Source organism: Rhincodon typus, unplaced genomic scaffold (assembly GCF_021869965.1).
Source record: "Rhincodon typus isolate 14 unplaced genomic scaffold, sRhiTyp1.1 hic_rhity00001522, whole genome shotgun sequence".
NCBI lineage: Eukaryota > Metazoa > Chordata > Chondrichthyes > Orectolobiformes > Rhincodontidae > Rhincodon > Rhincodon typus.
Window position 1 is genome coordinate 1 of NW_025967160.1, and position 16333 is coordinate 16333.

The following is a 16333-nucleotide window of genomic DNA, read 5'->3' on the forward strand; positions in this document are numbered from 1 at the left end:
TTAGTGGAAAGAGTCCAAATAGTCTCAGTTTGGTTAAAGTAAATATTTAATCAATAGTTCATTTTCAAAGCTATTATTCCCAGATGTTTTAAACAAAATATGCATCTCTTCTCTTTAAAACTGTTTCCGTATCTCTTTTTATTTATATTAATTCTCTTTTTACTTTATCTCTGTCTGATTCATTGTTTCTTTTGTTTTATTTCTTTTTCTTTCTGAATATTGTTTCTCTTTCTTTACGTCTTCTGGTTTGTCCTTATTTCTCTGTGCTTTCATCTATTTACCCTATCTCTCTGTAGTTTATATTTTCAGTGCCCTTCTATACCTCTTTTTTTGTTTTGCTTTACTTTATCTCATAGAGTCATAGAAGCCTATTGCACAGGAAAAAAACCCCTCAGCTTATCAAGTCTGCAGTAGTCAAAAACAACCAACTTACTATTCTAATCATATTTTCCAGCACTTGGTCCATAGCCTTGTATGCTTTGGCATTGCAAGCATACACCTAAATACTTCTTAAATGTTGTCAGGGTTTCTGCCTCTATCATTCAGTGAGCTCCAGATTCCCTCCACTGAGTGGGAAAAAAAAAATTTCTCACATCCCCTCTGAGCCTCCTGCCCTTTATCTTAAATCCATGCTTCTGGCCAATTAACCCTCCATAGGGGGGAACATCCCTTACCATCTACCCTATCTATGGCCCCTCACAATTTTATACGTCTCAATTGTGACCCCACTCAGTCTCCTCTGCTCCAAGGAAAACAACCCCACTCTGTCCAATCTCTCTTAATTACTAAAACTATACAGCCCAGGCAACATCCTGATAAATCTCCTCTGCAACCTCTCTAGGAGGGATCTGATTGCACTGGAGAGAGTGGAGAGGAAACTTGCTCACGTATTCCATTTTTCTCCATCAGAATGTGCATGATTCTTCCACCCACCCACAGTTAGCGAAAGGGAATTATGAGGCACATATCACTTTCTATTGCATTTGCACAAAAGAAAGGAAGCCACTGCTTGGGGTGGAGATTTGTAGTTGTCAAAGACCAGATTGTTAGGTATTGGCATAGGCAGTTGTTAACTACAGTGGAGTTTAGCTAGACTGAAAAATGTTACATGATTTTGAAATTACTGCAATGAAAGGGAATGCATTTGTCAAATGGGGCTATTATGAAATAAATCCCTGCCCCTTGAGTCGAGGATTATCAGATCAGCCATGATCTCCTTGAATGGGGGAGCAGACTGAATGGGTTGAATGGTCTTATTCTACTCCTATGTCTTATAGCCTTGTGCTTCTATGATATTAAAATTTCCAGTGTTGGCATTGTGTTAAAATGTTCTGTCCAAAGCTTGAATAGTCTGATTCCTGATGGAAGAGTGTGACACTTCCTTATTTACTACAACATGTGTCATCCTTCAAACTTTTAAAGCTGTACAGAAATTGGTTTATTTGTTAATATTATTTTGGAAGGGGATTGCAGAGCTGATTACACGGTTGCTACTTAAATGCATACTATTTCTTATATTGTTCCAGATGATTTCTGACAGAAATTTGCTAATTTTCTTTAACAGAAGACATTTAGCCACTAAATTATTCAATGTCAAGAACTAGATATCATAAGCTGCATGATAAAGATTGAAGTGACTGTACAATAAATTTATAGATCAAAGGCGTGTGTACTCATAACAGCACAATCCAACATCATAGGTATTTTGCTGCATGCAAGAAATAGCTAGTTTGATGAATGCTGTTATATTCCATTACACAGGTATTTCTAGTGTCCTGTAAAATTTATAAATATATCTGGTCTATACATTTAAGGTTCCCTAAATGTTGGGAGTCTGAAGCACTATGTTCTGTATAATCTGATTATATAATTCCTGCAGTAGACATGCAAGAATTTAATGCAGATTGAAAGATGTGATTGCATTTTAGCACTTAGCATGCAGCTATAGCCAGATAAAATGTTGGATTAGGAAAGACAATTGCACAACTGGCTTAATGATAACAATACTGTCACATTCATAATTGAGCTATACCATCCTGAAAATTTCAACACCTCATTCGTAATGAGGTAGATGATATAACCCGTGGTTGAAATGAGGATGAAAATCAGCCAGTATTTCTACCGTTATGATAGTTAGCTAGTGAAATGTGACGTGTTGACATAAAGCAAGGACAAGATAAAGCTTAGTTTTGATTAATTTTATAATCAAATATAAATTCCTTATTAGTGAAGTGGGTAAAACTGAGATAGAAAATAGAAATTGTAAGAATATATGTATTTCATCCTTTCGTGGTGTCAATTTTCATTAAATGTTCGAGATTTCAAACAACTTTTTCTTAATACTGGTTTTATAAATTTATCCATGCAACTTAATTGTTTGAATTTTCTCAATGTACCCTGAAAGATCTGTGCACTCTACACTGAAAAATACTATTCCTGCTTGTGCTGCTTTTGAATCTAATGCTTTATTAGCATTTCCACCTAATATTGTGACTTCATTCTGTTTCTAGTTTGATCGAGTGAGAGTTATCTACAAATACGCACTTGATAGAATTGCCAAACAGAAGGCTCAAGAGCTCTTCAAAAACTATACAGTTTTTGAGAAAAAGTTTGGGGACAGGAGAGGCATTGAAGATGTTATTGTCAGCAAAAGACGCTTCCAGTATGAAGAGGAAGTCAAGGTAAGATTCATTTTTTTTTCTTTCTAGATCTGTCTTGCAATAAAGAACTTGCCGTACCAAAATTGTAAACAAACACATCAGGCAGCATCTGTGAAGGGACCAGGCACCTCAGCTATTTTAAGTCTAGACCCGAAATACTAACTTGTCTGCTTTGCACACAACTGTTACCTACATTTCAGACATTTGGTATCATTTAAATTAAAAAAAGTAGATATTGAAAATGGGTTGGCTGTGCTGGGAGCAACTATATACCAAACGGTTGTGGGGGAACTAACTTAGAGGAGGTGTTCACGTTCTGAAATTGTAAAACTCAAAGTTGTGTTCCAAAGGCTATAAGGTATCTAGGCAGAAGATGTGGTATTATTCCTCTAGCTTATGTTGAGCCTTGCTGGAGCACTGCAACATGCCCAAGACAGAAGCTGGAAGAACAACACTTCTTTTTAGTTTCCAACTATATTCCAGTGTCTACCCCCTAATCTTTACTTTGCTTTCTATTAAACTATAAAAGTAAGTGATAAAACCTGCATGTTACTCCCTTTTTGTTTGGTCTGTGAGAAAGGTTTTGGTCAAGTATATACAACAGAGATCGAGTGAATCCCTGGGAGAGTATAAAGGCAGTAGGAGTATACTTAAGAGGGAAATCAGAAGGGCAAAATGGCGATATGAGATAGCTTTGTTAAATAGGGTTAAGGAGAATCCAAAGGGATTCTACAAATACATTAAGGATAATAGGGTAACAAGGGAGAGAATAAGGTCCCTTAAAGATCAGCAAGGCCACCTATACGTGGAATCACAGGAAATGGGGGAGATACTAAATCAGTATTTTGCATCAGTGTTAACTGTGGAGAAAGATATGGAAGATAGAGAACATGGTGAAATAAATAGCAACATCTTGAAAAATGTCCATATTACAGAAGTGGTGGTGCCGCCGGATCTCTTGAAACGCATAAAGGCGGATAAATCTCTGGGACCTGATCGGGTGTACCCTAGAATTCTGTTGGAAACTAGGGAAGTGATTACTAGGCCCCTTGCTGATTATTTGTATTGCCTATAGCCAAAGGTGAGATGCCAGCAGCCTGGAGGTTGGCTAACGTGGTACTACTATTTAAGAAGGGTGGTAAGGAAAAACCAGGGACCAAAGACCAGTGAGCCTGACATTGGTGGTGGGCAAGTTGTTGGAGGGAATCCTGAGGGACAGGATTTACGTGTATTTGGAAAGGCAAGGTCTGATTAGGGATCGTTAAAATGGCTTTGTGCGTGGGAAATCATGACTCATTAACTTGATTGAGTTTTTTGAAGAAGTAACAAAGAGAACTGATGAGAGCAGAGCGGTGGTCGTGATCTATATGGACTCAGTAAGGAATTCAACAAGGTTCCGCATAATAGACTGTTTAGCAAGGTTAGATCACACAGAATTCAGGAAGTACTAGACATTTGGATACAGAACTGGCTCGAAGTTAGAAAACAGAATGGTGGTGGAAGGTTGCTTTTTAGACTGGAGGCCTGTGACCAGCAGTGTGCCACAACGATTGGTGCTGGATCCACTACTTTTCGTCATTTTTATAAATGATTTGGATGTGAACATAGGAGGTATGGTTAGTAAGTTTGCAGATGACATCAAAATTGGAGGTGTAGTGGACAGCAAGGAAGGTAACCTTGGAGTACAACGGGATCTTGATCAGATGGATTAATGGGCTGAGAAGTGACAGATGGAGTTTAATTTAAATAAATGTGAGATGCTGCATTTTGGAAAAGCAAATCAGGGCAGGATGTATGCAGTTAATGCTAAGATCCTGGAGAGTGTTGCTGAACAAAGAGACCTTGGGGTGCAAGTTCATAGTTCCTTGAAAGTGGAGTTGCAGGTAAATAGGATAGTGAAAAAGCTGTTTGGTAACCTTGCCTTTTTTGGGCAGTGCATTGAGTATAGGAGATGAGAGGTCATGTTACAGATGTACAGGACATTGGTGAGGCCACTTTTGGAATACTGCGTGCAGTTCTGGTCTCCGCTGTAGGAAGGATGTTGTGAAACTTGAAAGGGTTCAGAAAAGATTGACAAGGGTGTTGCCAAGGTTGGAGGGTTTGCGCTATTGGGAGAGGCTGAATAGGGCTATTTTCCCTCGTTCATATCAGGCTGAGGGGTGATCTTATAGAAGTTTATAAAATTATGAGGGGCATGGATAGGGTGAACAGCCAAGGTCCTTTCCCGGGGTAGAGGAGTCTAAAACTAGATGGCATGGGTTTAAGGTAATAGGATAAAGATTTTAAAAGGGACCTAAGGGGCAACTATTTCACAGAGGGTGATGCATGTATGGAATGAGCTGCCAGAGGAAGTGGTGTAGGCCGATACAATTAAAGGCATCTGGATGGGTATATGAATATGGAGGGGTTTAGAGGGATATGGGCCAAATGCTGGCAAATGGGACTAGATTAATTTAAGATATCTATTCGGCATGGATGAGTTGGACTGAAAGGTCTGCTTCCATGTTGTACAATTCTATGACTCTATAACTATTCACTGTGATTGGCTCCCTAACCTACTTGATTACATCACTATTGTCAGACAGTAGAGATCTCCTATAGCTGGTGCCAGCATGAAATTAACTTTGGAAAAGGTGAAATCCATTCCACAGAGTGTCATCACTTTGGTAGACTCTGGGTTGATCAGTCTTCATAACTCTGTAACACTACTGCATCAGAAATAAATCAGCAAACTATGCAGAGTGTTTGGTGGTAGGACAGAATACTTCTAAAATGAGAGCAAAATCAATGTTCTGACATAGTTGTATTTTTGGAATATCTTAATGCTACAGCTTTGACTAAAATATTTGGGCAGCTCAAAAATACCCCTTGTATTTGATTTGAGTTTGTTAACAATTCAAGCTTGGTTAATAAATTGATATCTATGTTAGACATTCTAGAATACCTAATAAATACTGTGCCAATGGAAGAGTCAAATCTAATCTATCCTGTTTCACTATCAAGTCAAGGAAAATCCAATAATTGCATGTAAACATTTGCCCTGCCTCAGCCAGTAACCAGCAGTATTAACTGTTGCATTATGTTGGTCAAATCTCTGCAAAGCTTCTGTGATGACATCTGGACTGATGCATTGCATGGTCATGAACAGTTGAGAGGAAAGGGAAAACTGGCATCTGTGCTTAGGCAGAATAAGCGTGATTGACAATTGAAGTGTGTGGGGTTAGGTGGCTTACAGGGACTTGCCAGAAATTATGCATGTGCTCAAAGAAAGTGCTGGTGAAACTGAACAAGTCTGGCAGCATCTGTGGAGAGAGAAAAACAAAGATAACATTTTTGAGTCCAATGACTGTTCTTTGGAGTTCCAAAGTTTTCTGTGTTGCTAGAGCTGCTAAATTTCTCTAGTATTATACATTTACTATCACGTAAGTGTATAATTTCTGTCAGATTTTGCGCTAGTGTATTTTAAAATATGCCTTTTCTCAAGATTTCTTGCATTTATGTGTGTAGTTATTTTGCAACACAACACTAAGAGTTGATGAGCTTCACTGCAGAAGCCAGTGTTTTAGTACAAAGAATCTTTGCGTAATAACAGATGATTCCTTTTCTTAGCTACGCTACCCAAATGATGTAGTGAATGATTTTTTCACATGACTCTGCCACTGTCACATTTTAACATCTGATGAATGCCTACTGCTATAAATAGACTTGTGATCACGCTCAGTGGCTCTCTATACTGTAGCAACTGTGATCAAGTGATCACATTGTGGAAAGGGACTCATGCTGCCCTGGTCATGAACATTTTCTATTCTAAAAGGTGATCTTTTTATTGGGAGGGAAGCAGAAGAAAATCCCAGGTGACATCCAAATTATAACTGAAAATTAATGCATTCATTACAATGCTGTTTGTGAGGCTAGAGTGTTAGAAAAATATGCTCCTTAAAATTTTAAAATAATCCACCATATCAATATATTTTGAATAAGTTAAGATCCTGTATATTTCTGAAAGGCAAATCCACATAATTACGATGCCTGGTTCGACTACCTTCGACTAGTTGAAAGCGATGGAGATCTTGATACTGTACATGAAGTGTATGAGCGTGCAATAGCCAATGTACCACCCATTCAGGAAAAGAGGCACTGGAGGAGATATATTTACTTATGGATCAACTATGCTTTGTTTGAAGAATTGGAGGCAAAGGTACTGATTTGACTTGAATATGTGGACAAATTATATTATGTGAGGATACTTTGCAGCTACATTTTCCATGGATGCGCAGGTTCTGAAGATGAAAATGGGCAGACAATCTGGTTATCCAGCGATTTATCTGGGAAGTGTTTTTTGATATAATTGAAACTCCAATTTTTTTATTTACTGTCCGTCAACTATTTCTAAAACAAAAATGTGATCTGTTTTGATGAGCTGCAGTAGCAAAAATTATAGTGTTGTTGGGAATATAATGTCACTTTCTATATTGCAATAACTGAAATACTACTTCAGACCAAAATTCTAAATGCTATATACATTGTAAAAAAGGCTCACAAACCTGGCTTCCAATATTTTTGTCTTTACAATGAAGTTCACAGAATGATAGTTCACAATATTTTCTGGGGTTTAGATTTCTTTGCCTTTTATTGCTTTTGCATGGCTTGAAATTAAGAATCTTGGCAATGTTTTCCAAGTCAATAGAAAATAAAAGTTTGCTCACTGTATAACTGGCTGCCACTTTGCTACAAGCCTGTTTCATGCTCCTCACCTAGATCAATTTCATGCCCCTTATCCCAGCAGGTTAGGTTGAAGAGATTTTTGATCTGAAATTAATTTGTTATTTCTCAAATATATTTTGGATAGGCTATATGGAGAGCATAGGAATTGGCCAGTTAGCCACTCAAGTTTGCTCTGCCATTGTGTCAGATCATGATTGATCTGCAACCTAACTCCATATATCTGCCTTTACCTGTATTCCTTAATATCTTTGTTATAAAAAATCTATTCATTTTAGTTTTCAAATCACAATTGATCTAGCATTTGCAGAGAAATATTCTTGTTTGTGATATTTATGAAAATATTTTCTATAACTTCAGTATCTCTTCCTGTACAGGATCCAGAGAAGACTAGACAAGTGTATCAAGCATGCTTGGAACTCATCCCTCATAAGAAGGTGTGCTTTTGCAGTCCTGAACTAATGTAATTCTGTGTCCTTGTCTAAATTGGACTTACACGGATTTTGACAGAAGCATAATATCAGTTCAGCTGATTTCCTTCACATATCCAGAAGACATGCAGAATTAAGATAATTCTTCACATTATTTTATCTCTGGAACCATACTAGCCCAGAAAAATCCTACACTCTTCTCTCCAGAAAGTACTTAGTTATTAGCTTTTGCTCTGCGTAATTCTCTTGTCTGTGTAAGTAGGCCAGACTCCAGGATGCCAGCACACAATCCAGGCTGAGGCTTCTGTGTAGTACCAAGGAGGTTATGAATATAGGATGTGCCATCTTTTAAATCAGAGGTTAAACCAAAGCCTTGAGACTTGCAAGGTTAGCACAAAAAAAAAATCATAGCACTATTCAAAGAGAAGAGGAGCTCATCCTGTGGCCTGGCCATCATTTATTCTTGAACCAGCATACTAAAAGAAAAATTATTTTTTCTTATCAGATTCTTCCTTGCACAATTCATTACTGAATTTCCCTACAACAGCAAGGGCTCTTCAAAAATAGCTGTAAGGTGCACTACAGAGGTCTTAAAAGATGCTATATAAATGCAAACTTGTTTTCTTTTCTCCAGTAGAATTTACTGTAAGTAATCTGTCAGAATTACTCTGAAATAAGCCATTAAGATTGTATTTTGGCCTTCGGTTTAAATAAAATTGCCTGTGCCCTTTCTAATTTGCAACTGGCAAAACAGTCCAATGTTATGTAAATTGCACAAATCTCCAAGTATTTGATACCTTTGATCTTACTTTTCTTGTGGTTCTTCCTTTTGAGGGAACTGATAAAATAAAAGTTCCTCTGCTTTCGATGAAGAATTTTTCGTAAAATAAAATAATGGCGAAGCTTATATATGTTTGAGATGTTCACAACTTTGAACTGTTCTATAATGTTCTGTTTCATACAAATTAAGGTATGAATGTCATTGCACAATGGACTTCAGATCCAAAATGATTGTGTCTCCCTCACTCCAGTGTATTATTACTTACTCCAGTAAATTATTCTAATTTAATTTAAATAATTTTAAATATTGTTTCATGAATTCACTTTCATCTCTGATCTTAATGTCTTATGCTTTCAGTTCACATTTGCTAAATTGTGGCTGCTATATGCACAATTTGAAGTTCGACAGAAGAACCTGTCTCTCGCCAGGAGGGCTTTAGTAAGTGATAAACACCTTCATTGATTTTTTTTTTACTTTACAAAAATGTATCTTTATTAGCTTATGGATATACCAGTTAATTTAGACACTCATAAATTTCATTATGTCTTCATTGCAGCATTATGCTCCTTTTCTGAAACATTGGTTATCACAGTACACGTTTTAGCAGATGAGTGCAACAACTAACAGCAGAAACCAGTTGCCGAGGCAATTGATTTGACTTTCTTTGCAAATGGATTATTTATTTTCACCTACTTAGTCCATTGTTGTCCTGAAGACATGCATTACTTTTTGAGGTTCCAGATGTCCTTATATGAAATTAGTATCAATAGGGTGTTCACCAGAGGAGGTGATGAGCCTGCAACTGACTCTGTCTTCAGCTAATATCTACGCACATAACATGGATTTATAGCAGGTGTTAAGTGGATATCCAGCAGAGGAAGGGAAACTGGCTGATTTTTCCATTCCCATTGTGGCGACACTGAGGCTAAGTGCAGCAGCATCATTATCACCCAGACTGCGATTAGTTTAATTTAGCACAGATGGTAATTGAATTTGAGATATTGCCCTGCAGGACTTGGCCTCTTAATGGACTAAGCTGCTGAATCTTTGGGGAAGCAAAGTACAAGATTCTACCAATACCGAGCATAACGTTATACGCCCTCTGTATTAGAATGTTGAAATTGAAAATAGGTTCTTAAGATGGGAAAGTACATTTAAGTATAAATTCTTAACATCACCCATCAGATCCTAGGCATAAAAAAAATTGAATTCCAGAATTGTTGACATGTGACTGGAAAAGTGCTGACTTCGGAATGCACTAATTCAACCGTTAGTTTAATTGGACGACATCCATGTTGAAACAAGTAACAGTTCAGCATCTAAAAGAAACAAACATTTTATGTGTAATTCGCCATTAGAAGCCTTGTTATTTTCTCATTTTAGTCGTTACTCAATCTATTTACAGTATTTTTGTGTTTTAGTTGCTCAGAGTTTGTAGAATTGTTTGTTTTTCTATTTCCAGACAAATTACAATGTGTATATTTTTTTAAATTTCTAAAGGACATTGTTAAATTGCCTATCCTACCCCACCATGCCATGCCATATTATGCTGCCTGCTTTTACTGTTGCAACTAACCTGTTAACTAAAGCAGATTTCTTATTCAGGATCAGGAAAAACTGTATATTAATGCATAATAATATGTTAGAATGTTTCTTTCTGCACATGTTCAGGGTACTGGCATAGGAAAATGTCCAAAGAACAAGCTGTTCAAAGGGTACATTGAACTAGAGCTCCAGCTTCGTGAGTTTGATCGGTGTAGGAAACTCTATGAAAAATACCTGGAGTTTTCACCAGAGAACTGCACTACTTGGATTAAGTTTGCTGAATTGGAGACTATTCTGGGTGATGTTGAACGTGCTCGTGCCATCTATGAACTGGCAATTGGCCAACCTAGACTAGATATGCCAGAGGTAAGAGATTTGGTCAGTTCTTCAATGTCATTAGTAATTTTCACAATTGCACATGCATTGTGCAACACATTTTGTAACAAGGCCATTACTTGCAACACCAAGTAGCTATTCGAAGACAACATGAATTTAGGAATTAGATGATCTCTCAATGCTTGCAATAAATAGTGATCAGCTTTTCAACATATGTTATAGCTGTGTTATTCTTAACTAATCCTTCATGGAAGAGGAGAATTTACATTATGTACTTAGTCTATAAGTGTTTATTACTTCGACAACGTAAAACCATGGTTTTCAATTGCACTCATTCATTGCTTAGAAATTGGTTACTTTTAAAACCAAATATGCTTACTATCTTTTGTCTATTCTGGTTTATATCTGGGAAATGATGTCACACAAATAAAGCCATGTTCAAATGGCCAATCCATTGATCAAGTAGGAAGTTACAGTTCATTCAGTCATATATCTGTACAGATCCTGTATTTGCAAACTACCTAGTCATCATGCTTTCAAACACTTCATTAAGTTTTCACTAATAATAGAGAAGTTGTTAAGGAGAGCGATTCTTTTCACTATTAAACTGAAAACCGCACCTATCAGCTTATATCCACTATAACCAGATAATCAGTTTAAGTTGATTTTCAAACGAAATATTCACTGAACTTTCTCACTTCAGTTAACTCCCAAGTATGTTGATAATATCTTATTACATGATTTGTCAAATGACAACAAGCTAGAACATTCAGCCCAATTTGATAGTGCTAGCTCTTAAACTGGACCCATTTACAACAGCAATTTTGATTTCTATAAGCATTTAACATTGTATTCCTGCAGCTCATCAGTTTGATGGAAAATATGGAACGGCAGTACCTTGCAGATTCTGTCTCTGTCTTGTATCAGGGCAACCTTTCTCTAATTTGTCGCCCCCTTGATTTTTTTTTTCTGGGGAATTTGGAGATTTTCAGAGGCAAATTTATGCACCATCCCCTTACATTTTGAGTCCTGCATCTTGTGCAGGAAAGACAGGAAGAAAGATACTGGGAAGGAATTTCAGATATGAGTGCCTAAGTTGTTCAGAGCATGAGTGGAGTCTTTTAAAATTAAGATTGCTCTCCGGAAACCAGGAATTGGTGAGTTCTGGGAGAGGGATTAATTATATAGTTGAAGGAGAATTCAGAGGTAGGGAGGGAGAGAGAGATCATGGGCTGGTTTGTAAACAAGGATGTGAATTTCAAAACTGAAGCTGTGTTCAACTGAACCCCAATGTGAATTGGTTAGCACAAGAATATCGGTGAGCAGAATTTTGTGCGAGCTATGACATGGACAGCAAATTTTGAATGGCTGTGTCTGGGAAAGGTAGCATTTGAATAATGACCAAGAGTGTGTGGGTGTAATTGAGTCCACCAATAACAAAGGGATGGAAGAAGGTTTCCACAGCAGATAAGCTAAGCAAGGTTAAAGTCAGGCCATAAGTCTGGGCCTGAAAGAATCTTTATTACAATACAGATGGAGCCATAGAGATGTACAGCATGAAAACAGACCCTTCGGCCCAACCCATCCATGCCAACCAGATATCCCAAATTAATCTAGTCCCATTTGCTAGCGTTTGGCCCTTATCCCTCTAAACCCCGCTTTCTCTCCACAGATGCTGCCAGATCTGCTTACCTTTTTCAGCTATTTCTGATTTTGATTCTGATTTCCAGCATTTGCAGTTCTTTGGTTTTCTTTAATCTGACTTATGTACTATGTTCCAGGTTGGGGAAAGCCTCAGCTTTTGGTGCTATCTTTATAACAAGTAGATTTCTTTCATTATGTCATTCTGTTGTACCTTTGCAGTTACCATGGTCCTCTAAATTGTACCAATCTAAAATCCTCCTTGTAATTTTACATCCAATTCCCAAAGATCTGATTTGCCTTATTTATTTGTATCGCCAAATATTTTCCTTTTGAGTAGTACTTCCTTTCACCCAGAGTATCATGTTTCAGACTCCTCTGTATTAAATAACCACTCCAGTTATGTAGCCATCTATCTAAAATTGTCTGTTCACTCTGCCTTTGCTTCGCTCTCATAGTAACTGTAAATTTCAACATAAATATAACCAGCTATTATCCTGTATACTTGAGCTTCTATACTCCAGCACTCACTCCTTTTCATCTTTCGTATGACTTTTCTTCCTTCAACCCAGCCTCCTGTAAGATTCAATGAAATTAGGAGGAATATTAGATTTAGAAAAGCTGCGATTTAGTCACTTCATTGGTTCTGTATGAACCTGCCACAAAACTAATAGAAAATAAAATTAAAATTTATTTTTGTGTGCGATTTCTAACTTTATCCTTTTAAATCGTGCATTTAACCCATGGCATATATTAACTGCTCAAATACCAAATAATAATCCAATAACAAAGGTTTCAAAAATCGCAAATTTGTACTAATTATAATATTAAAGGGCACTTTTATTTTAAAAATAAATAATTCCATAGTATTTTGAGTATTTGAGTTTGTTTTTGCTTTTGTATTTCTTTTCCAAAAATCTAACAATTTTGTTAAAATAGCAGCTAAGAATGTTACGGTAAAATTTTGTAAAATGTCCTTTTTAGCTCAATCATGCATGATTAGGAAAAAAAGCTTTGTGACTGAGTTACTGAAGGAATTTTTTTCCCTAATTTTTTTTCCTAAAAGACAAGGTTGTGGTGTTTTAAATATTTTCCTGAAAGGTAGTGAATACTTCATTTAGAGATTGATTTTGCAAAATCTCGAGAATCTTTATAAAAGCCCCGATGTTACCTCACGTGCATTACTTCAGATTATTACTGCGAAAGAGTTATACATTTCACTGATCTGAAATTAGTGACAAGGCTTCATTTTTGGAAGCAGGGGCATGGACAGAAGTCTTGTCTGTACTTTGAAAAAATGGTGCAAAATATAGAAATAAGTTCTGATATCTGAATCTCATATTGTACCTCATTGTTTTGATTGTCAGTAACAACCTTCATAAACCAAAGTCAAGTACAATTCGGAGTACAATATAAAGAAGATCTGTACATCTTTTTCCAAGACTGGACAATTTAGAGTTGGTCTTGGATCAGTTCAACCCCTTTTTCTTTTTAGACTCTAAGACTACCAGACACATTAACAGTCTACAATTTTGAAGGTCCAAAAGTCTTGAATGTTACCAACTTCTAATGTTTTCTTAAAAATCTAAGTTAGGTAATTTTGTTAAATACATTACTTTTCAGGTTCTTTGGAAGTCTTATATAGACTTTGAAATTGAGCAGGAAGAATATGAAAGAACAAGAAACCTGTACAGGCGCCTACTTCAACGTACTCAGCACGTTAAGGTATGCTACTTTATAGTTAAGACCATTAAACTTACAAAAATTGTGACACACGTTATAAAACCATTGGCATTGGAGATGAAGTAGACCATACAGCTGCTAGAGTCTGTTCCAATGTTCATGAACATTATGGCTGATTTTAGACTTCAGTTCCAATTTTCACTGGTTCCCAAATCCACTAATATCGACCTTAGATTTCAAGAATCTTAGTCTTGAGTGTGCTGAATGACTGAGCATCCATAGCCCTCTGTGGCTGAAGACTCTTTGAGTGAAGAAAGTTCACCTCATCTCAGTCTAAAATGGCCACCCCTATCCTGAAACTGTTCTCTCTACTTCAAGTTTTAGTAAAATAGAATCTTAGGATTCAATGAGGTGAGCTCTAATTCTTGAGGTTTGGGTCCTTTGTACTCGACCTCTTCTGATTGGACAACCTCCTCATCCCAGGAATTGAACTGGTGAACGTGGATTGCACCACCTCTAGGTTCAGAATGATAACTTGCTTTAATAAATAAGAAATAAAAGAATTACTTTGTTCAAAATGTTCATATGCATTAATATTAGATAATTTCCTAATAATGTGAATTGATGGCTATTAAAATCAATCAAAGAATCACATTGATTGTATAAAAATGTTAGGGGCAAAGCAATAGTTGGAGTTTCATCAATGCCAGATCAAAACCAGAAAATATTGCAGTTCCTGACGACAAGTGAATGAGTTGTAATCTAATTTTTCTATTAAACAACTAGTATCTACTTTGATGCATTTTACACTATCTGGACCTGATTGTTAAGAAACTACTTTATCATTTTTTGCTATGTTACTGTCGACAGAGGCACCTTTATCACATTCATTATTGTGGCATGTGCCACTGTGGGACTGGAGGAAATAGAAGGAACTTTTTACCCGTGCTCTTGTATTTTTGTCCTGTAAATCTTCTGAAATTACAATGAATGTTTCTGTTTTCTGTAGGTATGGATCAGTTATGTTCAATTTGAACTTTCAGTGGATGTGCCAGAACGCATATCCAGATGCCGACAAATTTATGAGGATGCCAACAGATCTTTACGGAACTGTGAGGAAAAAGAAGAGCGACTCATATTCTTGGAGTCCTGGAGGGACTTTGAAGCAGAATTTGGCACAGAGTCTTCACAAGAAAGGGTGCGAAAACTCATGCCAGGACGTGTCAAGAAGAGGAGAAAACTGCAGGCAGAAGATGGGGTAAGGCAAAGCATACATAAAGTTGCTTGTGTTAGTGACAAAGGGGGGGATCTCATTGCTGCTAAACTAATGGCCAGCTATATAATTGACTAAACCTGCTTAAGTATTGTAGAGAACTGCAAGACTGAAAAGATCATGCAATATTATTCTTTTCCTCCAATAAATATCCCTCAAATATTGGCTATTTACTTTTCTTATTTTGCAACTGATATTAAACTATCCTGGGTTTTATGGAAACATCGTGCTTGGGAAACGTGCCTCTTTTCAAGGAAATGTAAAAGTGGGTTGATTATTTTAGAATCCTGAACGTGACGATATTAAACTTGACAAGATTTTACCAAGTAATATTTTCCAATAATTTTCTTAACTTGCAGACAGATGCTGGTTGGGAAGAGTATTACGATTACATCTTCCCAGAAGATGCTGCCAATCAACCAAACCTCAAACTGCTTGCAATGGCCAAGCTTTGGAAGAAACAGCTGCGCGATGAGAAAGAACCAGAAGATAATCCTGACAAAGATACAGATGAAAATGAGACTGAATCATGATGTATGGACAATCTTTGCAGAAACCTTCTCCACTCTATTGCTATTAATTTTTTCCACTTTTTTCCAAAATATTTTCTAATTTTTTGTACAATATTTCAAAAGCTAGAACTGTCTTCGAAGTGCTTATTAAATGAGTTTTTGTACCCAGGGTTTATTTTTCAGTAATTCTCGTGCTATGCTAAAATTTCCCATTACGTTATTTCTTAGTTGTGATCAAAATAACTTCACAGCAAGATACTTTCTACAGCCAATCCATACCTACCCATTGTTTGTCTGTACTTCAGACTTGATCTCAAAGACTTTAAGGGTTTTAAACTTGGGGTATTCTGTCAATACCTCTTGAACTGTGAGTGCAGTAACGTAACCACTGTGTTACCATGTCTATTGGTATAAAAGGCCTAATTGGTCATCTCTAACTCGTTCTTTATCCCGTTCTCGTTGCTGGTGTATGGATGCTCTTTCCCTCGCTGTGCAGTTAAGTTCAGCAGGAGCAGAGAAGATACAGTCAGTAGCTGTGTCAGGGTTCAAGGTTTAGGAAAATATGAATTGTCCTTACAATAGTGAGAAACTGTTGTAAAGCCATCAGCAAACTTGATTTTCATCATGCTGCAGTATATGAGTTGCAAACTAATTATGTTTGAACAACTGCCCACTTTCATATTTGACAAGCTGCAAAAAGATGACTAACCAAGGATCACGACTTCTCAGAGATAGTAGAAACTGCCGAT

The 16333-nt window shown here is 36.9% G+C and overlaps 1 protein-coding gene across 1 annotated transcript; it reads left to right on the forward strand.

The window, feature by feature from the left end:
- Positions 1-2510: 2510 nt before the first annotated feature.
- On the forward strand, positions 2511-15752 carry LOC109927627 (crooked neck-like protein 1; the record flags this gene model as incomplete). The annotated part of the gene is made up of 8 exons (XM_048592597.1): positions 2511-2681; positions 6667-6858; positions 7760-7819; positions 8952-9032; positions 10266-10505; positions 13740-13841; positions 14809-15057; positions 15432-15752. Coding segments are annotated over 8 exons (1269 nt in total), but the record flags the coding sequence as incomplete, so codon positions are not given.
- Positions 15753-16333: the final 581 nt, after the last annotated feature.